Genomic DNA, 25550 nt, shown 5'->3' on the forward strand with positions numbered 1-25550 from the left:
AATATGGCTGGAATATTGATAAAAACAACGACAACCCCTTCCTACTCCCTCACTCTCTCACTATAGATCAGTAAGGCGATTTGAGGATTTGTGAATGCTAGTGCATAACGCCTGTCGGTGCCATTCCTTGTCTGGGCCCCGTTCGACAAAGCATTACGATAGCCGAAAGCCTGTGTTAAGTTTGGGAGTTACGATCGTATTAGCACTGCGATCGCCTTGTGGAACGGGGCCCAGGGTTTCTTATTTCCACGTCACACTGCGCGTATGTGTTTTACAGGGAGAAGAGGAAACAAACCGCCAGACATCTGGAGAGCACCCGCATGGTATCCCAGCAACTGGAAGCCCCCCAATGCCGCTAGACGGGTGCTGTGTTCACCACAGGGGTATTGGCGAGCAGTCCCAACAGGTCACTGACCGACTCATTCAATACGATCGTCTGCTGCGCCGCTGTCAGGAAATGGCTACGTCATCGGGAAAAGAGGACAGCGTGTGGACAGTAGGCATCTATCTATAACTCAATCAGAGCTCTGCCCGTGAAGATCCGGGGTAGAATAGGTCTTCAGCAACCCATGCTTGCCATAAAAGGCGACTATGCTTGTCGTAAAAGGCGACTAACGGGATCGGGTGGTCAGGCTTGCTGACTTGGTTGATGCAGGTCATCGATCCCAACTGCGTGGATCGATGCTCATGATATCAATCACTGGATTGTCTGGTGCAGACTGGATTATTTTACAGACCGCCGTCATATAGCTGGAATATTGCTGAGTGCGGCGTAAAACAACAAACCAAACCAAAACCAAATCAATCAGAGCTCCAGATAAGCTACGTATTGGCGTGAAATACGCAAAATAAATCACCATAACCCGTTTAGAGTTGTTTGCGTAGATATGCGCATGAATTGGAAAAAAAGAATTCCAATGGTATATATAACAACATTCTTAATTACCCAATGTGGCCTATTCAGTTTGCCTACCTGACTATCTTAACGCATCTTTATTTACTGATCGAATGCACGCATCGCCTACACATAAACTACACTGCAGTGAACCATGCACAAAAGTGCTTTGTTTCGTGGCACCAGACACGCGAGGCAGCACACGAGGCAAAAATAGAACCAGCATTTTAAGCAGAATTTTTTTAATTTATTTTTTATTTCATTGTTTTGATAACACCCAATTGTCTGGACTGAAGGGGGTAAAGATATAACATCAGAGGGAATCAGGGGAGGGTCACAAACAAATTTCTTTGGGACATAAAACTGTAACATATTTGGAGGAAGGCGTGTGTGGGAGGGGGTGGGGGTTTCGTGACAAAACACACATTTTATAATATACTCAAAAGTGCTTTTGCATTTTGTCTTTTCATGGAGTGTCATGAAACAATGTACTAGTATATGGAGAGGGTGATCAAAATATGACAATAGTTAGGGAGGGTAATGTATTTTCAGTACATTAGAGCCTCAAAAAACCTCTGAACCACCCACCCCTGTAAATAAAAGACCGGTCCCTCACTATTGGGTGAGTTGATCCAGTTTGACAATATCACATTTTGTAACTGACGGGAAATGTGACAGCGAGTTTTCCAAGAATCCCTTGTTCCGAGTAACCAGTCCGTCATCCATTAGGTCGGCTCTCATGACTGGACTCGGAAGTCCTATTTACCGTCATGTTACTGTAAATGTCGATAGATACACGTGTTTGCCTTTTTCCAGGGTTCTTACAAATTCGCTAGATCGGAGATTACATGTGACTATGTATTCATCACAGTTCGTGGAACGTATTATTTATTGCTTTTCATTTCATCATTTCAGAAACTCCCAGAATTCCGCTGGTAAGTTCTCGATACTGAAAACTATCTTGGAAATATTCCATTTTCATGATAAATTGAATGACATCTCAAGTAGTTTTATATTTTGTTAGTTATTTAAGGCTGCATTCAGCATTATTTCAGCTATATGGCGACGACCTCCGTGTACTGGAGTCTGGACAAAACAAACCATTGAATGATATTGTGAGCAATGACGTGGGAGTACGATGACAGGCAATTAACCACGTCAGCGAACCTGACCCATATTGAGGCCTCCTACGATCAGCATAGGTATATCACGTAGTTTGCTTATATATTGTACTGACACATATATTCTCAATTTATTCCATGTGCAGCCTTCTTCAGAGTCTTGATCACTTGCCGGACCCCCCTCCTCCCATCATGGACCCACCAGACCCTCCTCCCATCATGGACTCACCCGACCCCCTTCCTCCTCCCATCATGGACCCACCCAGCTCTGACATCCATCCACCAACCATCGACCTATCAAAGGCTATAGCGGATGTCACCAAGTGCTTCATGCCTGTTCAAGGTCAGTCTCTTACTGTGGTTAAGGTTGTTATGAAACCAAACGTGTTTGTTTCTGCAGATCCTTTTCTGTGACGGTAGGGTAGTAGAGTGAATGAGTTGGATTTAATGCCGCTTTTAACAGTATTCCAGTTATATCACGGCGTGTCAGCTTAATGTGGGAGGAAAGCCCGAAGTGATGCAGGTCTCAGACGTTTACCTCTTCGGTGAAACCCACGGGCACGGGTATGGTGCTGACAAACCTAGAAACATAATCGGGGCGAACCGGGATTCGAACCCACAATCATAGATTTCTGGCGTGCCCAAGGGACGCAACTCTGCACAGCGAATCGCGGCGCCTTAGACAACTGGCCCCCCTGTGCCCCCCTGTGCCCCCCGTGTGGGAAGTAGAACCTCGCTACACAAAGCAATACTAGGGTATAGTAGTAGTAGACTATCATAACTCCTATGCTTTAACATAGCGCAACGATCCCTTTGTGAAACCGAAGTCCAGTTAACCCGAGTGTAACATAGTGACTTCTTGAAAATCTCATCTAGACACCCGACCTGTTTAGTACTCCTGCGGTTTATTCGTAGTTCCTACGACCGCCTCCGTGGTCTTGTGGTAGAGCGTCCGCCCGGAAAACGAAAGGTTGGGAGTTCGAGTCCCCGGCCGCGTCATACCAAAAGACGTCAGGAGATGGTACTTGCTGTTAAGCTGCTTGGCGCTTGGCATTAATTAAGGGCCTAAAACAAGGACTGGTCGGCCCGGAGTCAGTATACTGTGTCTGAGTGGGGCATTCAATTCATGTTAAACTGCGGCATGGTATCTCAGTGGGCCAATCTCATTAAAATCAGATCAGACCTTTCATCCGACCAATCAGAGCGTCGCTTACCAGATCATGAAAGTGACTGTCGGAATGTGTTCCAGAATGTTCTTTTGTTCAGGTTTCTAATTGTAATCGAGAATTTGTCAATATATGTTTTGAAGCGTAGTCGCAAATTTCAAATTAGTGCCATAAAGCACGAGAAAGCTGCCGTCTGATTGGCTAATGTCGACTTCTTGTCTGTCATTCCATTGGTCGGTCAAAGTTCGCGCAAGGTCGGTCTTTAAAAAATATCCAGCTAATCCTATTATCAAAACAATAGTACTGTAATCCATTACTCCACTCACCGACCCGTGCAGATCCTGGTTAGAATAGGTCTTCAGCAACCCATGCTTGCCGTAAGAGGAGACTTACGGGATGGGGTGGTCAGGCTTGCTGACTTGGTTGATGCATGTCATTGTATCCCAGTTGAGTGGATCGATGCTCATGATGTCAATCACTGGATTGACTGGTCCAGTCTCGGTTATTTACAGACCGCCGTCATGTAGCTGGAATGTTGCTGAGTGTGGCGTTAAACAACAAACAAACTTCACTCATCGAATGATCCTCTTGGCCTCATCAGCTTGGATACATACGTGTACTTAACGGATTATTAAGGGTCTTACAAAAGGACTGTCAATGATATGGATAATATTACTTATAATAATTCACATCCAATATCTGAAAATGTGTCTATGAATTTACTCCCGTAAGAAATACTCGTAAACGTTAAATAATGGTGTCCATGCTTGTTTGTTTTGCCATGGGCGCCACCATCTTTGAGTGAGATTGGTTTTACGCCGCTTTTAGCAATATTCCAGCAATATCACGGCGGGGGACACTAGAAATGGGCTTCACGCATTGTACCCATGTCGGGATTCGAACCCGCGTCTTCGGCGTGACGAGCGAACGCTTTAACCACTAGGCTACCCGACCGCCCCTCACCATCTTTGAACCAAGCGTGAATGACAACTATTTGTGTTTGCATGTGCACCTGTGAATTAAATCATTGCCTGTAATGCCGTTTCGCCTAGCAATAGTAGCCGTTTTGGCTTGGGCGAGGCGCCGTTTTCGCTCGGTGCCGATTTGCTGTGGTGCCGTTTCAGGTGCAACCCCGGAAATAAACCTGTTGCATTGGGGTAATAAATGTCGAGCAGACGCTCGCAATGGCCAAACGAAAGGCTGATGACCTTGGTCAGTCGGTGTCAACTAAGGCTAAGCTGTTAAAGCTGCGTGTTAAATCATCACAATCATACAAGGATCCATACCATGACATCTGGCCGTCTCTTGCTGCCTCAAAGAGGGGACGGTCATTGGTTCACTGTGACGTGTGTGATGTCGACTTCTCCTGCTCGCATGCTGGTAAAATTGACTACAGTACTGAAAGAAAGCTGAAATTACTGACAGATTATCAATGAACAGCTAGTATGGCAAGTGAAGGGTAAACAGGTCTGAGGCACTGTAGCTCACTTGATAATTGTTACATACAGAATTTGTTTTGTCTGTTACAATTCAAGGTGTAATTGGTCTCGGGGCAATTGGGAGCCTCTTAGCTGTTGGTCCATAAACTAAATATTAGACCCAAATATTGCCCAATATCTTTTCTGGAAATGAAGAAGGGGCCTTCTGCAATTCTTTAAAGTTAAACAGAGAAGTCTACCTTTTGACCAACATTCCCGTGTGAAACATGCTTGGTTCACTGTGCAGACCCTACATATCTTTGAGGAGTGGTTGGATAGCCTAGTGGTTTAAAGCATTTGCTCGTCAGGCTAAAGTTCAGTCATGTCTGGGTTTGATTCCCCATATGGGTACAAATTGTGAAGCTCATTTCATGATATTGCTGTAATACATGTATTGCTATTTAAAAGCGGTGTAAAACTGTACTCAATATAAGTGTTGTGGTAGGCTAGTGGTTAAAGTGTTCGCTTGTAACGCAAAAGACCTTGGTTCGATGGGTACAATGTGTGAAGCCCATTTTTGGTGTATGCTACCATGGCTGGAATATTGCTCAAAGCGGCGAAATTCATATTCACTCACTCACCCCATACTTCATAATGGGCCAAGTCAGTCATGCTTCCTTTACTTCAGTTAGTGCATGTGTTAAACTTCAAGCCTGTCTTGTATCTTCTCTTGACACAGGCAAGCCCTGCTCTCCCAAGCTCCTTCCCCATGAGTGTGTGGTGGACCAGCGGTCCGTGTCTCTCACATGGACATACGACCCTAGTGATCACATAGGATACTTCACAGTGTACTACGAGACTGCAATATTCACCAATGGCCTGTGTAGTAATATGACAAGTGTGACAGTGACAGACTTTGGCCCAAGTTTTGGTCATGTCACGCTCCATGACCTTGACCCTGAGACAAGGTATAAGATATCGGTGACGGCCAGCAATGAGTTCGGAGAAAGTTCTCCTACAGAGCATCTGTATTGTCGAACCTCTGCCACCAAAACTGAACTCTGTTTGTTATAGTGTATATCCATTGGCCTTTTACTTTTTATTGGTTGGTTTACAATTTGTTTTGTTTACCAACTTCAATGTCGGTGGTCAATATTGTTCTATTTTAAATTTCAACTTCCAGATTAGTACTGCTACAAATGAAAGAAGAACAAACTTGTCACGCCACCACTGAAGCATGATTGCCCCAAAATGCTGAAAGATAATTGATTAGGTGTTTTTTTGTTAGATTTAAGATTTTTATATTTGTTTTTAACCATTTCTTATGACAAACAGCTGTGCAAGATTCACATTTTTGTTTAGTTGACCTAACTGTTAAAATCTGACTTAAAATAATTGTCAAAAGTCATACAATTATTTTTTTTAAATTTCATGTTTTTTCCGGTCAGTCTTGTATAGCAACTGAAAAAAAATATAAGGCCTAATTATTTGTATGATGAGAGTGAATTGGTGCTTCTACATCTCACCCCACAAAATTATGTACATAATTTCCATTAACAAGGGGTTCTTCTAGACATTTTCAGATACTGGTATTTAGCTCAAGATCTACAGCAGATATTCCCCCAAAAGGTTGATAATAATAAGTAACGTTTTAGCAGTTTACAGGACCAATAACAAGAAGTGAGTGAGTGAGTTGGGTTTAACCCCGCTTTTAACAGTATTCCAGTTATATCACAGCGTGATGTGGGAGGAAAGCCTGAAGTGATGCAGGTCTCAGACGTTTACTACTTCGGTGAAACCCAAGAGCACGGGTATGGTGCTGACAAACCTAGAAACATAATCGGGGTGAACCAGGATTCGAACCAATAATCATAGGTTTCTGGCGTGCCCAAGGAACGCAACTCTGCACAGCGAATTGAGGCGCCTTAGATGACTGGGCTCCCCGTGCCCCCCAATAACAAGAAGGGAAAGGGATTTGACACATAGATTGACAGTGAAATAAGGAAAGTATTGAACAAAATGTCCCAATTTGGTACCAGTTAATGTTGCTTCCTTGATATTTGTCTGCCACATGAATTTAGTTTAAAATACTAGATAACTCCCTGATATGCCAAATGTGCCTGGTATTGCACTATGATGTTCTTGTTCAATATTTACCAATATCTAAATTCAATAATATGTGAAATGTTCTATTGTATATAATATGCCTTGTGATATTCCCCTTCAACCAGAACTGACTACCCAGGAAGATCTGGGTAAGAATAGGTCTTCAGCAACCTATGCTTGTCTAAGAGGTGACTAAAGTGATCAGGTGGTCAAGCTTGCTGACTTGGTTGATGTATGTCATATTGTATCACAATTGCATGATATCGATGATTATGATGTCATTAATTTAATTATTTACAGGCCTCTATGATATAGCTGGAATACTGCTGAGTTTGGTGCTAAACATAATACAAATTATTGTAATGACAGCACCTACCTCATCTTCCTGAGGCAAGGGCGTTACCTGACTGAAAAAAATATTTGCAAAATCAGTTGTTGGTACACATGCTTTGCAAAACCTGCAGTCGACCAAATTCTGATCCTGGAAATCCATGCTGTTTGCGAACCAGATGTCTAGCTCATCTTGCGATTTTGATTGGACTATGCATACACTCGTTAGTCCAGACAAAATAAAACTCTGAAATTCCAGCCTAGTTTGGCACGGGTGGAAACTGGACTTTCATAGTCAGTAAAATGCCCTTGCCTCGGGAAGATGCACCTACCTTTACATAACCTTAGATAACCTCAAATAGGTTATATCATGACAATAGAAAAAACATATCAGCGCCTTTGTGTGCAGGCAGCTTGCTGTGTGGATAGCATGTCCTGTGTCACATGACCAAGTACAGTTAGCATTACAGTTCTTGCAGACTGTAAAACAGAGCAAAGCTGCAATTGAAGGGTGTCCCACAGAGCAGTCCAGGTCACCGATTCTTGTACTGGAGTGCGAGGATAAACTACCAGCATAATTGTATTGTATACCTATACAGTACTAATGTATATTATATATAGAATGTATCATCACTATGATCTGATACAGATTTACCATTATGGAATATCATCTTTTATACCATATGTATACACACCCACAGCCAATCACACTCAGTGCTCTGTAATTCCATCACATTTATTGCACATCAATAAAGTCTTGACAAATGTATATGATTTAACATTGTGTAATACGATATTAATGTACTGATGACATAAGGCTGACAACTAGTTACAGGTCTCGCACATTGACTAGAGTACAGGTGTGTCAGGAGGCCTTTATGTATGTACTACACAGTAGGTTGTAGCACAGTTACAGCGTGTATTTACACAAGCAATATTTATATATTTTGGTTTGTTTTGCTGATGGGAACAGTGCCTAAGATGCAGTATTTCCATACCCTTAAATTCAAGTATACAAACAGTACTTATATTTGTTCCTCTCTCAGAATATGTACAAACATTAGCAGGCAGATATGTACACCTCTTGATTGACACACTAGGCCAATGGATGATAGTTAATCCAACATGAGAGAGACAAATTGCAATATTACCAAGTGATTCATACATTCAAACTGTTCAGTCATACAGAACACAAAGTCCTGCTTAGAGAAGCAAACAAGCTAGAGTGTGATCATGTAAATATACTACTCAAACGGAGTTAATGAACCCAATCAATTCATGTTCATAGTAAATACAAAAACATTGGCTGTTCCTTAACTTCATAGGAGTTGTATATGTGGGAATGTTATTGCGCTCTATTATCAATGAGATACACTAAAGGATAACTCTTTTCCTTGGTGAAACATTTTAAAACTGCTTTCAGCATGTTCAGTAATAAAGATTTCAACAAAGACATTCCGACTCCACATAGATGGAAGCTCACTCAGTAAGGACAGGGCCAAACCTTGATAAATACCCCGGACCTGAGATGGCTGAACATAACGCTTATTCTACCCTCTCCATCCATCCACTACCCTCTCCAACCACTACCCGCTCCAACCACTACCCTCTCCAACCACTGCCCTCTCCATCCAACCACTACCACCTCCAACCACTACTCTCTCCAATCACTACTCTCTCCAACCACTACCCTCTCCAATCACTACTCTCTCCAACCACGGCCCTCTCCATCCATCCACTACTCTCTCAATCGACTAATCTCTTCGAACAGGGTACCTTAACCTCACTTAACTTGAGACTTCAGCCCTAGTATTGTTCCATAATACTAGTGTAAATCTTCACTTTGAACTCTACATGCGCAGATCTCCTCTGCTTTCAACAATAAATTCATATCACATATGAATCAGTCAATCAAGGAATGTATATCTTAATGATCCACTGAAGACTGATTTATACAAATCGCCAAATTAACAAGCATAGAATAAATAAAAACAAACATTATACACAATGTACAAGATATGATAACTTCAAGTCACAGTCGTCTCATAAACTGTTACAACAAAGCACTGAGTGCTCTCTAAGAAGGCATATTAAAATGCTCTATTGATGAACTGTTGATGTCATAGCTTCATCAACAGAAATGTATCTCTGTTTGCTGACATTTCAAGGAGAGCTCTCTAACAATTTGACTTCATGCAGGCATCACCAAGGATTTTCCAGTCGGCTGCAACAGGAAAAAACAAATGTTTTTAGATTCAACCATTCTTGTTCATTCCAATAACACAGTTCCATCACAATTATATAACCGCCATATCAGTCCTATCAATTATATAACTACCATATCAGTCCTATCACAATTATAAAACCGCCATATCAGTCCTATCACAATTATATAATCGCCATATCAGTCATATCAGAATTATATAACCACCATATCAGTCCTGCCGCCATATAACCACCATATCAGTCCTACCACAATTATATAACAACCATGACAGTCCTATCACAATTATATAACCACAATATAAGTTATGTCAATTATATAGTAACAATTTCAGTCATGTCAATTATATAACCTCAATATTGCAGTCATATAAAAAATATATCACAACTCTATCAAATATATCACAGTAATATTATCACAACTATCTCCCATCCATGCTAACCAGTTGCCAAGTATGCAGGTCAGATTTCTTCTGAAGTGCCTTGACCCGCAATACATCCGATTATATACACTTCAGCTATCTGCTGTTGTGTCAAATAGTCAATTTCCACCTGTGTGTTATACCTTAAAAGAAACCTTTCTAAAAAACATTGATGATGCTCTTAGAGAGGTCTAATATTTAGTGTAAATTTGACAGTGAGTGAAGGCTGTCTTGGACAGTATCCCTGTCCTATCACGGCAAGTCAGCTTAATGTGAGAGGAATTCCCTGCAGGTCTCTGACATTTACCACTTTGGTGAAACCGACAAGCACAGGGATGGTGCTGACAAACCTAGAAACATAATCAGGCAAACTGGGATTGGAACCCACAATCCTAGATTTCAAGTTGCGTCACCTTAGACAACTGGGACACCTGTGACCCCTATAAGCCACTGTCCAGCTATGTCAGGGTTGCCTGTAAATAATAACGTCTGGGCAAACAATAGTGGTTGACAGCGATTCCTCAGTACAAAGATGGGGTGGTTGGGTAGCCTAGTGGTTAAAGTGTTCGCCCGTCACGCCGAAGACCCGCGTTCGATTCCCGACATGGGTACAATGTATGACACCCATTTCTGGTGTCCCCCGTTGTGATGGAATATTGCTAAAACCCGCTTAAAACCATACTCACTCACTCAGTACAAAGTTTGACCATCATGTTGATTTACATCAAATGTTACCATGAAGGGACGTACCTTGATAAATATGGATGTCGGCAGCATCTTCTGCACGATCTCATCCATGGTTCCCGGGTAGCGCAGCATGTTGACGTGCAGCTTGGGAAGGGTCACATGACCCGCGATGAGCGGGAAGAGGTTGTACATGAGCTGGTAGTCACTGTGGGGGAGAACACGGAAGTGGATCTGGAAAAAGAAGTCAAGGATATGTATCTCCACTGTCATCAATATACTGATGGTAATAAATAAGGGAACGGTTCAAATAGGAAGCATCTGTTTGATAGGACGCCCTCCTGATTATTCATAATCCCAAACTGGCTTTCACAGGAGATATCCATTGGTGAAATCTGGCAATAATTCTTAGGGGACATTGCAGCAATGTACATGTAATTGCATCACAATGCTTTGCAGGCCATTGTGACATCTTCGGGTACAAGTACCATGACATCACAATCAAATGACATCACTAGTTTCTCTGCCAACAGCCTGTTTATAAACTGAGAAAGATGGGAGAAAATGTTTGGATGATAAATAGAATATCACCCATGTGTATTCTGATATCAACACTTGGCAATCCTTGGAGTTTTAAAATTGTATCGAGGAGTGTTGATATATTTAATATCAACAGACACTTGGGGCAGATTCTCTATGTGTTACACAAGCCATTTGTCCAAACCTAGCTGTGGAATAGTTGGATTCAACTCACAATGTTGTATATTCCTACAGTCTGTTCCTCAAATTTCTACCAGCCCCAACTTGGAGCATATTAGCTGAGCTTACTAGAGCGAAGATGATGTTTTGTAACTACGGTTTTGGACTAGACTTCAGTTTTATGTAGTAGACCCAACTGGACACTGGAGTTCTCAAGATGTCACTGTATTATGAAGCTTTGAGAGATAAATTCCAAAATATTTTCCAAAACTTTCTCAAAACAATTTTACCAGTTTATTGCCAGCAAACATGAAGCTGTCACTGGCATCCATGGAGACTTCCATCTCCTGCAGGTATGGAGTCCGGTTCTTGATGACGTAGCACAGCGACAGCAGAGTCTTCACGCAGCCGAACGCGGGTAGTTGCAGCCGCACTGAGATGGGGATGTGTTCGATGTTGACGGTAGGCAGGGGGAAGGAGGTGGTGACGTAGGGGATGTTGGCGGTGTCACTGTCAGCCTTCCTCCGCCAGTTGACTGTGTAGGTACCGAGCGTGACAGACAGATGGACAGACGCTTCGGCTAGCAGGCACAGACACTCAGCGGCACACTCGTTCTTCTTTAAGCCAACTGAAACATAATATTATTGTTTCAATTTATCAGGGTGAATTATTAACACTCTCTCAAAGTAGGTGAGGTGCAATGGTATGTTGCACTTACATAGCGATGTGTGCTTGCGTGTTCGGACTTTTGTCAATTTTATTGTGCTAGCCTAGCGAGATCCCATGTCGCAGTTTTAACATGAATACTCCACTTAGACACAGTATGCTTCGAGCCATCCAGTCCTTGTTTCAGCCCCTTTATGCCAAGTGCCAGGCAGGGTAACAACAAGTACCATCTTTTTAAATCTTTTGGTATGACGTGGCCAGGGATCAAACCCTCGACCTTCCACTCTCCGTTATATTCATACTAGTTAAATCAAAACATGCAAAAGTTTCAAGTGTTCATGTTAAAGAAGTTCCTGTTAAACAACAAACAAGTCACTGCTAAACACAGTAAGCACTTCTCTATATACTTCAAAATGGTATCTGTAATGTACAGAAATGGTTCTAATATGAGAAGGATCGAGTGGGGGAGGAGCTGTGCACGGGTGTGCTTCCCACCTTTTGAATCATGCTAATCCTGTTAACGTATAAAAAACATATTCATAAGTGAATAATTTGGTGACATTTTGCAAACAAATATAATAATTTATTGCCTAAATTTTGGCTCAAAAGCAAATAGTGAATCGTTTTCACACATCTAGGATTCAAATAAGCTGTGCACTCCCCATCCATTTTAAAGAAAGAAAAGACACTGATAACCCAACCTCCTTTTACACAAGCTGTGGCCGCACTCCACTAAAAAGAGCTGGCCTCCCCTGTGGTAGTGCAAAAATCATCTCACCTCCCTCAATCTGCGACTCAAACATGTCACTGGCTGTCTTGATGTACTCAGTCTGAAATGAAGATACGTCACTGAGAGATCATCGGGATCCTGGTGATTCCTGTAGTACCTGGCATACTGAATGTGTATGTAGCATATTCGCCGAATAAGTACCCTGATCATTGAGAAAATTTACAAATTGGTGCGCTTTACTGAGGATATACATAACACCACCAACTTGAACTGTCACATGACCTGTCACATGACCTCCACTCACCAGTTCACTGGTCTCTATCTCAATAGGCCATGCTGACGTACATCGTATCTCGGGCATCACATGACCTGTCACATGACCCACACTCACCAGCTGTACTTCACTGGTCTGTATCTCAATAGGCCACGCTGACGTACATCGTATCTCGGGCATCACATGACCTGTCACATGACCCACACTCACCAGCTGTACTTCAGTGGTCTCTATCTCAATAGGCCACGCTGACGTACATCGTATCTCGGGCATCACATGACCTGTCACATGACCTACACTCACCAGCTGTACTTCACTGGTCTCTATCTCAATAGGCCACGCTGACGTACATCGTATCTCGGGCATCAAAAGGAATGGCTCCTCTGCCTGTACCACATCAACTGGCTCGAACTAGAACCAACATTGTTCCACATTAGACATGGAGTATAAAAATGATAAATGTCTTCTCTAATTATTTTCTTGTTGCAAACAATGCCTAAAATCTTTGCTTGTTTGCTTGTTGTTTAACACCACACTCAGCATTATTTCAGCAATATGAAGGTGGTCTGTAAATAATCAAGTCTGATCAGACAATCAGGTGATTGATATCATGAGCATCGGTCCACGCAGTTGGGCTACTATGACAAGTATCAACAAAGTCAGCAAGTCTGACCGCCCGATCCCGTTAATCACCTCTTCCGACAACCATAGTCACCTCTTATGACAAGCATGGGTTGCTGAAGACCTATTCTAACCCAGATCTTCACGGATGAGGCCTATAAGCAAGAAGTGCAGAGGACAAATGATACTGTGTATTGCATATCTCACCTTAACTTAATATGTATTTTATTATACTTTTACAATCTGAACACGTCATTCTTGAAAATCTGTAATTTTAGTATATCAGTATTCATCCAGGAAAAAAAATAAATTTAAAAACTTCCCTCTTTTCACTGTTGGTGATAGTTATCAATGCCAGTGTCCCCCTCACCTTCATGGACTCGAGCTTGATGGACACCTCGAAGGGAGAGATGATGGATAGTGTGATGGTCTCCTCCTTGTCACACACACAGCTGATTCTGTCACTCCGGTGTTCCACCTCGATGTTGTACCGCACCTGGAACAAACAGACACTGCAGTCACACAGTCAGTCACAGACACTATACAGTCAGTCACAGACACTCTACAGTCACACAGTCAGTCACAGACACTCTACAGTCACACAGTCAGTCACAGACTCTATACAGTCACACAGTCAGTCACAGACACTCTACAGTCACACAGTCAGTCACAGACACTCTACAGTCACACAGTCAGTCACAGACACTCTACAGTCACACAGTCAGTCACAGACACTCTACAGTCACACAGTCAGTCACAGACACTATACAGTCACACACACAGCTGATTCTGTCACTCTGGTGTTCCACCTCGACGTTGTACCGCACCTGGAACAAACAGACACTGCAGTCACACAGTCAGACACAGAAACTATACAGTCAGTCACAGACACTCTACAGTCACACAGTCAGTCACAGACACTCTACAGTCACACAGTCAGTCACAGACTCTATACAGTCACACAGTCAGTCACAGACACTCTACAGTCACACAGTCAGACACAGAAACTATACATTCACACAGTCAGTCACAGACTCTATACAGTCACACACACAGCTGATTCTGTCACTCCGGTGTTCCACCTCGATGTTGTACCGCACCTGGAACAAACAGACACTGCAGTCACACAGTCAGACACAGAAACTATACAGTCAGTCACAGACACTCTACAGTCACACAGTCAGTCACAGACACTCTACAGTCACACAGTCAGTCACAGACTCTATACAGTCACACAGTCAGTCACAGACACTCTACAGTCACACAGTCAGTCACAGACACTCTACATTCACACAGTCAGTCACAGACTCTATACAGTCACACACACAGCTGATTCTGTCACTCCGGTGTTCCACCTCGATGTTGTACCGCACCTGGAACAAACAGACACTGCAGTCACACAGTCAGTCACAGACACAATACAGTCACACAGTCAGTCACAGACACTACAGTCACAGACGCTCTACAGTCACACAGTCAGTCACAGACGCTCTACAGTCACACAGTCAGTCACAGACACTCTACAGTCACACAGTCAGTCACAGACTCTATACAGTCACACACACAGCTGATTCTGTCACTCCGGTGTTCCACCTCGATGTCGACACAGACACATGACATATCTCCCTGTTACCCGACTACCTGGACATAACAAACATTGCTACAGCGTGAGAAATACTGCAGTGTGGTGAAAACTCACCTTAGTAAATACTGTTCTGTTGCCTGACTGCAAACTTTTCAGGTAGAATGTCCTCAGAATCTGAAACATGTAGTAACACCTGCCGGAATACATTCCAACACATCCCATATATGGTTGTAGCGATTGTAAGCATGGTAAGGACACCTCTCAACCTTGTGACAATGACTTGAACAACAAGCAGAGCCCCCTACCTCAACACTCGCTCACACTAAACATCGCATTCAGAAATATTCCAACTATACGATGGTGGTCAAAATGGTCAAGTCTGGACCAGACATTCCAGTGATTAACATTATGAGCATCAATCCAGTAACTTAAATAGTTTCTGGAGTGAGTGAGTGAGTGCTTTTAGCAATATGCCAGCAATATCACGGCGGGGGACACCAGAAGTGGGCTTCACAAATTGTACCCATGTCGGGAATCGAACCTGGGTCTTAGGCGTGACGAGCGAACGCTTTAGCCACTAGGCTACCCGACCCCAGTTTCTGATGTACCGAATCTGCTCTGTCGTTCATTCATTAGTGTCCAAATCAAAATCAGCTTTTCTTCCAACCCAGCTGATGGACTTGTATCTCTGCATGTGCAGCATATGTACCTGTTGTCCTGGCAACATGGTTCCCAGGTCGATGTCCATCTTCTCCGACATCACTCGGCCATCAAATTCCGGCTGGTCAAAACTGATGTGAGCTGAAGGAAACATGGTGCTATTTTACAATACTTTCTGTACAGGACTTTCAACACTGCAACATCTATTACAACTTAAGCTACAAGAATTCATATCTTTTCACATTTTTCCCTAGAATGTGGATGAAAACTTTATTGTGAAGAATGTTTATCATCTCTAAGACAAAATAAAAAGGAAGCAACAATGATATGTAAATATTAAGTAAGTGAGTGAGCATGGCTTAACACTGTTTTGAACAATTTTTTCAGTTATATCAAGGCATGTCAGCTTGGGAGAAAATCCAGAAGTGATGCAGGTCATACACATTCATCACTTTGGTGAAACCCATGAGCACAGGGCATGGTGCTGATAAACCAAGTAACATAATCAGGGCAAATATGGGAATCAAACCCATGATCAAAGGATTCTGGCGCACTTATGGTACAAATCTGGACAGCAAACTGTAGTACCTTAGATGAATGGGCCACCTTCAAGAAAGTAAACTTGTAAACTAATACGTTGATAGCTTGTTAACTCAAACTCCAGTAACCATGGTAACCTGCCGTATCGTTTAATTTGAGTTAACTTTATGGTTTTATCAGATTATCCACACTATGATCCACAAGTATCTATACTCTGGCTCTCTCGAACCATGGACAACCCGATTATCTTGACGTTACACAGGATTTCAAGTTAATGAGGTGACAATTTAACAGCATATCTGACAGGGATTCTAAAATATCTCAGAGTTAAAAGTATATTTTGAAGTATAAGAGTTAGTACTGTGCATTAAGCTCTATGGAATCTACACTATCCAGGTTTGTGCAGTGATTGAATATTTGCTCATTCGTGATATCGATTAACTAGCATGAGGTATATCTCAGTATGGGCTGCATATTCACATCATGACAATGTTAAACAGGCATAACATTTGTCTTGAATGTACAACAAGCAGTACTTCAGGTTACTAAAAGTTACTTATTCACACCTTGATTTCACTCTATACAGTTGGTTTACAAATTTGGATGGCGAAACATTTGGTCGGTAGGTAAAAAACATAAAACTAAATGATATTCATTGTACAGGAATTTTTTACTCATCTTACCATGACTAAAGGTATGTGATATAACCAAATGAATAAAGTTTACAAAATAAGTCTACAAAATGTGATAAGATAATCATGATAAATACAACTTTAATATTACATCTCCAGATGAAATAATCAGACTTAATCTATAGACAGGTATACAACAAAGTTACAACAAAATATGAAAAATGAATCATGTTGCTAAAAAGCAGGTGATGTATAAACTGTGATGGGGATATATACACAGTACGCAATGATGTTACCCGTGGTTGTGAGAAGATTATATTTGTGATGAGACAATGAAAGTGTTATACACGAACTGTGCAATGATCTCCTCAACTTTTGATGAAGCTCAGAGGCACTATCCACATGGCAAATTGCATCAGTAATCTCAAGTTGCCAAACTCAGTAGCTCTACCCCATACATTTTTAAATTTCTGAATGATGCAAAAATGTCACCAAATGATGACCAAGTTTGTTTCAACAATCACAGATATACACCTGCATCACATACCGACACATCTCCCCTTTATATCCCAGTATCGGGATATACATATATACATACTCTCTCTCACTCACTCACTCACATACAGATCTGCCTATTACCCCAGTACCTGGATATAACACACATATTTACACACACACACAGACACATGACATATCTCCCTATTACCCCAGTACCTGGATATAACACACATATCCTACACACAGACACATGACATATCTCCCTATTACCCCAGTACCTGGATATAACACACATATCCTACACACACACATAACATATTTCCCTGTTTGCCCACTACCTGGACATAACACACATATCCTACACACAGACACATGACATATCTCCCTATTAACCACTACCTGGATATAACACACATATCCTACACACAGACACATGACATATCTCCCTGTTACCCCACTACCTGGATATAACACACATATCCTACACACACACATGACATATCTCCCTGTTACCCCACTACCTGGATATAACACACATATCCTACACACACACACGACATATCTCCCTGTTACCCCACTACCTGGATATAACACACATATCCTACACACAGACACATGACATATCTCCCTGTTACCCGACTACCTGGACATAACACACATATCCTACACACAGACACATGACATATCTCCCTGTTACCCCACTACCTGGATATAACACACATATCCTACACACACACATGACATATCTCCCTGTTACCCTACTACCTGGATATAACACACATATCCTACACACACACATGACATATCTCCCTGTTACCCCACTACCTGGATATAACACGCATATCCTACACACACACACGACATATCTCCCTGTTACCCCACTACCTGGATATAACACACATATCCTACACACAGACACATGACATATCTCCCTATTAACCACTACCTGGATATAACACACATATCCTACACACAGACACATGACATATCTCCCTTTTACCCCACTACCTGGATATAACACACATATCCTACACACAGACACATGACATATCTCCCTGTTACCCCACTACCTGGATATAACACACATATCCTACACACAGACACATGACATATCTCCCTATTAACCACTACCTGGATATAACACACATATCCTACACACAGACACATGATAGTCTCCCCACTATGCCTGGATGCCATATCACCACAGTGCAGTGTAGAGTCTGTAGAGGGCACAGACAGACAGAGATACAACCGCTACTCTAGGATACGCCAGACATGCAGACTGTGCTACCGATGTCCAGTAATCATACCTGTTGGTGACAGTTCTGGTTTAGTTTCAAGCTTACTTGTTTTTTCGTGCTGTGCACTTTCTTGTGCCTCATGCACACCTGCTGACAATCTGAAACAGGTAGGTAGCCTTCAACATCAACACGATGAAGACTAGAAGCTGACTGAATGGAGGTGAGGTGAAATGGGGCTTAACATCGCGTTAAGGTTATTTACATGTGTGTGTTACATGAATACCCCACTCAGACACAGTACACTAACTCCAAGCTGACCAGTCCTTGTTTTAGACCCTTAATGCCGAGCGCCAGGCAGGGTAACAACAAATACCATCTTTTAAAGTCTTTTGGTACGGCACGGCCAGGTGAGGTGAGGTGAATTGGAATTTAACGTCGCGTCCAAGATGATTGCACTTATATAGCGACGTGCATGCATGTGTGTGTGTGTGTGTGTGTGGCTGCTTGTACTAGTCCGGACTGATGCCGATTTATAGTGCTAGTCCACTGAGATACCATGCCGCAGTTTAACATGAATACCCCACTCAGACACAGTATACTGACTCTGAGCCAACCAGTCCTTGTTTTAGCCCCTTAATGCCGAGCGCCAGACAGGGTAACAACAAGTACAATCTTTTAACGTCTTTTGGTATGACACGGCCGGGGATCGAACCCAGGACCTTCCGTTCTCCGGGCGGACGCTCTACCACTTGACCACGGAGGCGGTCGGCGCGGCCAGGGATAGAACACTGGAGGTGGTCTTGACTGAATGCAAGCTACACAGTCGAGTGGCATCTTTGTTTGTTTGTCTGGTGGCCTGTAAATAATCGAGTTTGGAACAGACAATCCAGTGATTGACATCATGAGCATCATTCCAAGCAACTGGGATACGATGACATGCATCAACCAAGTCAGCAAGCCTGACCATCCGATCCCGTTAGTCACCTCTTACAACAAGCTGGGTTGCTGAAGGCCAATTCTAACCCGGATCTTCATGTGTTAGTGACTTATGATTTAATTGACCAAAAAATAAGAAATTTGAAATCTAAAAGTTCATTCTGTCTTCATGTCAGGTCCAACTGCTGCATCTCAATAAAGCAGACTTGGATGGTTCAAGTTCATATCCAGTTCAAGTGGAATGAAGACTTATTCATAAAACTAACATGCACATATTGGAAGAGATAATTCAACTCAATCACACAGTACTTAAGACTTCAATTACCTGACGTCGGAGATAGTCTCCGTTTCCTTGTTTGTGATGGTAACATTGAACTTGTAGAACTCATTGAGGAGGCTGGGAGGCTTGTGTTCCACCTGCAGGTCCAACTTGGCCTCCCGGGGGACCACTCTGAGGGGGGACACATGGAAGATTGTACACACACAGCTCCATACAGTGCTCACCCCATTATGCTAGATAACACTGTTCAAAGACTTTTTTATTCCTGACTGAAAATTTCATGTCAATTACTCATTTTATTACATCTTCAAAACCAAACATTGTTAATCCGAACAATGAAATATTTTCTCATTTTTATTTCTTCACTTGCCTGATTACTTGATATACTTACGAAAGTTTCATAATCTTCGTAAAACCAATGTTATTATGTTTGATGTCACTTGCTTGTCACATCACAGTTGAACTGTTCGCACTTCATGTTACCATATTTAACACAAGATAGATTTCTTCGATTCCCATTTGTTTTGAACTCAATTTATAGTCCCCAAAAATAAGTTAAAACTTTCCCTGATAAGTCAAACTTAATATTTTCGAAAAACACAACTGAGCACAAGATAAAACTTACAGCAAATATAATTATGATAATGACCAAAACATGATATGGCCTGAAACACAAAAGCAACATGACTTAGCAATCTAGTAAAGGACCTGGCTTAACCAGCATATGGATTTGGGCCCACTTGCACAAAGCGACCTTAGCACTAAGATTATCGTAAGCCCATGTTAAAGTATGGGAGTTACGATCATCTTAGCTCAGATAACTTTGTGCAAGTGGACCCAGATGCTTCTCCACCTCAGATGGTAATAAGGTCGAATAGAATGTGACGCACCCCAGATAAATTGAACTATTTATCTGGTCCCCATGACTTTGAGACAACAGGATTCGACTGCAAGTGTTGTGACTCTTGACAAAGCATGATATAAATACAACAAAGATGTGGTCACCTGATAACATGGCTGACGGAGAACTCCTCCCACAGCACCTTCCCGCTGGACGGGTGCTGGCGCCGCGACATGTTGGCCTGGGCACACAGCGGGGTGGAAATGACATCACCGCCACCACCAAGCCACCGCAACACAGCACAGCAGCCTCTTTCTGATCCCATCTCCACGGCAACTGATGATATCTACCGGAAATAATTGATATAATCATAATCAAATCGAGTCCTTAACAACAAAGCATATTGCTAAGGGAATTTCACTTTCATAATGAGATTATTTCTATGATTTTCTAAATTCCCGTTTCACTATACAATACCTCTCTGCAAGAGTGGGTGAGTGAGTTGGGTTTAACGCTGCTTTTAACAGTATACCAGTTATATCACAGCATGTCAGCTTAATGTGGGAGGAAAGCCCGAAGTGATGCAGGCCTCAGACGTTTACCACTTTGGTGAAACCCACGAGCACGGGTATGGTGCTGACAAACCTAGAAACATAAACGGGGCGAACCAGGATTCGAACCCATAATCATAGGTTTCTGGCGTGCCTAAGGGACGCAACTCTCCACAGCAAATTGCGGCGCCTTAGACGACTGGGCCACCAGTTCCCCCTCCTCTCTGCATGAAGATCTGAGGCCACCTTCATAGATTACATCAGGTGAACTTTCTAATGTGTCAAGGCTTCTAAATTCTTGGTACAAGTGACGAAAACATTCAGACAAGCATATCAGTTTTCTTTATCTTGAAAACGAATATAATCAGGGAGTTCCAAATGCATAAACATAAAGCTGCACTAACATATTGTTGTGGATATTTTATACATCAAGTCGTCTAAATGACATGGCATCTACACCCAAAAAGATGTACTGTGGAGGGTATATTTGTGGTATGTGGCTATGTGGCTATGTGGCTTTAGCTATTATGGAAATCTCCTAATCAAGGCAGAAAATATATATAGCCGAATTGTTTTGAAAGCTGCTATCTGTTTGGCTCAAGAACCCTCACATCCTTCATTTTAATTGGGTGGTCAAAATTTGCACAGGGTTCAACTGACACGACCTGCGGTGGCGTCGGATCTTCAAGCAGGATTATCATGACGGAGTAACATATCTGATTTTAATGAGACTGCATTAGCTTGAGCATTGGTTTAGAAAATCCATCTTTGTGAACCTACCAGGAAATTATCTGTTTACTGTTCTGCATCATCAAAGCCTACTCAACACTAGACACCCTAGGAAGTCAAGAGCCATCAAGTTTACCTCAATCTGGCTCCTGACATCTTCCTTCAGTGGCAGGAAGGTGAACCTGTAGATCCGGAGTTTCCCTGGCACCAGATAGAGGTCACCACCGTCACTGTCCCCCTCAGTTGCGGCATTCATCCCCCGCGTGTCCGTCATCTCACAGTGTTCATTGTACGCCTGCAGACACAAACAGCGCTTCATCTATTACTGCCAGACTCATAGTGGTTGGTTGGTTGGTTGGTTTGTTGTTTAACGCCGCACTCAGCAATATTCCAGCTATATGACGGCGGTCTGTAAATAATCGAGTCTGGACCAGACAATCCAGTGATTGATATCACGAGCATCGATCCACGCAATTGGGATCGATGACATGCATCAACCAAGTCAGCGAGCCTGACCACCCGATCCCGTTAGTGGCCTTTTACGGCAAGCATGGGTTGCTGAAGACCTATTCTACCCCCGAATCTTCACGGGTCTCATAGTGACTTGTCATATTCAGTCCATGCCAAACATTTCAGAGTCTACTTTCCCAAAATAGTCCCATGCCATCAGGGTAGGATGACAAGCAACTAATCATGTCAGAGAGCCTGCAGCCTGCTCTATTTAGTCGACTCTTACAAAAAGAATAGGTTGATAACTATTCTTACCAAGAATCCTCACAGGGCTGAAAGAGTGAGTGAGTTGGGTTTACCGCCACTTTCAACAGTATTCCATTTATATCAAGGTGTGTCTGCTTAATGAGGGAGGAAAACCTAAAGTGATGCAGGTCTTTCATGTTTTACGACTTTAGAGATCCACCAGCACGGGTATAGTGCTGACAAATCCAGCATCCTAAGTGTCTGGCGTGTCCAAGGGAGGCAACTCTTCACAGCGAATTGTGGCGCCTTAGAGACTGGGGCCCCTTCGCCCCTCGGGTTGAAAGAACAACAAATGTGGATGTGGATGTAGTTACCTGGTTGTTGAAGAGAATCGACAGCTTGGAAAAGCGAACTGGGAAGGGACAGCTGACTCTGAAAAACAAACCAACATCAATTTCACTTACACCACCTCGTCCACAAACATCATATCCCTTCAGCTTTGGCCAGGTATTTTTCTAATTCTGGAACAATACACTTTGATAGTAAGCAATAGAGGATCTAACGCATACAAAAGACTGCGTGGCTGCCTGTCAAGGGAATAAGGATTTCTGCAACTTGTACAAAAACATCTCGAGTGATATTTATCAATATAAGATAGCTACGGAATAAATCGCAAAGAACAATGAAGAATGAAGCATGGTTTATTTCACGATAAAACATTGTTCTTCTATGACATCATATCTGGAGATTCCAACATGCGCTCGAAACTTGATTACGTCATAAATTGGACCACATTGTTTTTTAAAGGGAAGTGTCTAGTGAGTTGTTCCCCATAGAGGTGGCTGGACAGCACAGATGAACGCAATGGCCGAACGATCGCACCCAAAAGTGGGAGAGATATGACAATCAGTATTGGAAGAAAAGGTGCAAATAATAAACGTGAAAAGTGTGAGAAGTTAAACCCCCTGTACACAAAATGTTGTTGTCCAACATTGCAGAGGTCGGATTCTATTTAGGGAGACATCATTTTTTGACTACGGGTAAATGTTTTTAAAGCTATTGACATCCTTATAAAGGCTGTACAAAATGTTGATATCTCATATACGGAAAAAAGACAGGGAGAATAAACCATGAGGGGCTTTTCCCCTCATAAATAATAATGAATTGTAGAAGCTTTAAAAAAATGTACCCATATTTAAATAATGATGTCTCCCTAAATAGAATCCGACCTCTGCAATGTCGGACAACAAGTCCTTTATTTCTTAAATAAAACAATATTATGTACAGTAATCTCAACATATACTTCTAACGAATGATGGTAGACGGTCCCACATACACGTTATGGCTGCGGGGTCACGATCCACGATCCAGCACATTAAAACTCCATGCTAGGAGACATATTCCTTCTAGAAAGGCAGTGACCAGAAGCCCAACCAAAACACATGAAGTAGTTTTGAGTGAATTAATTTCACAATAAAGAAAATATTAATTTCATACAATTTACATGCCACCCTTATGTATATATGTACCACATTGTAACGGGACACAGCCTCATAGTACGATATTCATATCATGGCACAGAGTAACGTGATGGATCTCACCTGAGACAGACCTCCAGAGTGATCTCATTGTCAGCAGACACTGTCTCCCCGAGGAACCTGGCCTTGCACTCCACTAGAAATACAGTATGACGTGAGATAAACACAAGGTATAAACACAGTTTAGAGTGAGTGAGTTGGGTTTACAGACGCTTTTAACAGTATTCCAGTCATATCACAGCGTATGAGCTTAATGTGGGAGGAAAGCCCAAAGTGATGCAGGTCTCAGACCTTTACCACTTCGGTGAAACCCACGAGCATGGGTATGCTGCTGACAAACCTAGAAACATAATCGGGGCGAACCGGGCTTAGATCATAGGTTACTGGCGTGCCCAAGGGACGCAACTCTGCACAGCAAATCGCAGCGCCTTAGACGAGTGTGCCACCTGTGCCCCCCACAGTTTAAACATGAGATAAACAGATGGTATAAACACAGTATAGGTGTGATATAAACACATTATATAAACAGTACAGATGTGATATAAACACATGGTATAAACACAGTATAGACATGAGATAAAGATGTGGTCTTAACACAGTATAAATGTGAGATAAACACATGGTATAAACACAGTTTAGACACGATATAAACACATGGTATAAACACTGTTTATAAGTGAGATAAACACATGCAGGATTTATCTTTGATTCCAAAATAGGTGCCCTTGGCAGACAAACTGAGAAAACATTGTTTTTTTGTTCAAATTTGCGATATTTCTTCAAAATCCAATTTTCCTACATTAGAAGTTAATATTGCATTCAATGCAAAAATGTATAGCCAAGCATAAAATCATCTTCCTCTTTATTGGCAGTTACCAGTGGAATACAAGTCACCTTGACCAAGCCATTACTCTAACAGCAGGAAGTGAGAAATTTGTAATTTCAAATTGGGTTGGTTGGTTGGTTTGTTGTTTAACGCCGCACTCAGCAATATTCCAGCTAGATGACGGCGGTCTATAAATAATCGAGTCTGGACCAGACAATCCAGTGATTGATATCATGAGCATCAATCCACACAATTGGGATCGATGACATGCATCAACCAAGACAGCGAGCCTGACCACCCGATCCCGTTAGTCGCCTTTTACGACAGGCAGAGTCGCCTTTTATGGCAAGCATGGGCTGCTGAAGACCTATTGTACCCCGGATCTTCATTGGTCTCCAAATTGGGAATTGTTTTAGACATTTGCTGCTGACATGGAGTTGAATATCGGCCTCCGAGCAGATCTAGATAAATCCCTCACACAGTATTGCAGTCATGTGTTTTGTTTGTTGACTTTTACACCACAGTCAGTAAGAATCCAGCCATATCATGGCACCCTGATAATAATCGTGTTTGGGTTTGCTAAACCAGAGGTTGATATCATGAGTAACATCCCACACTGTTGGGGTATGATTGCACGCTTTC

General features: G+C 42.3%; 2 protein-coding genes across 4 annotated transcripts in view; one reads left to right on the top strand and one right to left on the bottom strand.

The window, feature by feature from the left end:
- The first annotated feature begins 278 nt into the window (after positions 1-278).
- On the top strand, positions 279-5748 carry LOC124144183. The gene is made up of 4 exons (XM_046513461.2): positions 279-496; positions 1811-1830; positions 2163-2359; positions 5340-5748. The coding sequence occupies exons 1-4, from the start codon at positions 350-352 to the stop codon at positions 5672-5674; spliced, it is 699 nt and encodes a 232-aa protein (XP_046369417.2). The 5' UTR covers positions 279-349; the 3' UTR covers positions 5675-5748.
- Positions 5749-7756: 2008 nt separating this feature from the next.
- LOC124144184 (trafficking protein particle complex subunit 11-like) overlaps positions 7757-25550 on the bottom strand; it is a 33064-nt gene continuing 15270 nt past the window's right edge. For 2 of the 3 annotated variants that reach the window (XM_048387481.1, XM_048387482.1), the window contains exons 18-31: positions 24146-24218; positions 22919-22976; positions 21985-22143; positions 20733-20914; positions 19773-19898; positions 18581-18669; positions 15650-15741; positions 15055-15114; positions 13726-13851; positions 13038-13145; positions 12509-12560; positions 11355-11692; positions 10432-10599; positions 7757-9260 (exon numbers count right to left, since the gene is read on the bottom strand). In XM_048387481.1, the coding sequence (XP_048243438.1) occupies positions 9228-9260; positions 10432-10599; positions 11355-11692; positions 12509-12560; positions 13038-13145; positions 13726-13851; positions 15055-15114; positions 15650-15741; positions 18581-18669; positions 19773-19898; positions 20733-20914; positions 21985-22143; positions 22919-22976; positions 24146-24218 (1664 nt within the window). In that variant the 3' untranslated portion in view covers positions 7757-9227. The remainder of the gene's footprint in view (positions 9261-10431; positions 10600-11354; positions 11693-12508; positions 12561-13037; positions 13146-13725; positions 13852-15054; positions 15115-15649; positions 15742-18580; positions 18670-19772; positions 19899-20732; positions 20915-21984; positions 22144-22918; positions 22977-24145; positions 24219-25550) is intronic. The other variant, XM_048387483.1, reaches the window with a different exon arrangement.

This window comes from Haliotis rufescens, unplaced genomic scaffold (genome assembly GCF_023055435.1).
Source record: "Haliotis rufescens isolate VD_foot unplaced genomic scaffold, xgHalRufe1.0.p SCAF_7, whole genome shotgun sequence".
In the NCBI taxonomy this organism is placed as follows: Eukaryota; Metazoa; Mollusca; class Gastropoda; order Lepetellida; family Haliotidae; genus Haliotis; species Haliotis rufescens.

What these genes read in the sequence shown, in the direction of transcription:
- LOC124144183 (XM_046513461.2), top strand. Translation starts at nt 350, where the DNA reads ATGCCGCTAGACGGGTGCTGTGTTCACCACAGGGGTATTGGCGAGCAG. An exon ending in AAGAGGACAGCGTGTGGACA is followed by an intron (nt 497 to 1,810) that starts GTAGGCATCTAT and finishes TCATCATTTCAG; the next exon opens with AAACTCCCAGAATTCCGCTG. An exon ending in GTGCTTCATGCCTGTTCAAG is followed by an intron (nt 2,360 to 5,339) that starts GTCAGTCTCTTA and finishes CTCTTGACACAG; the next exon opens with GCAAGCCCTGCTCTCCCAAG.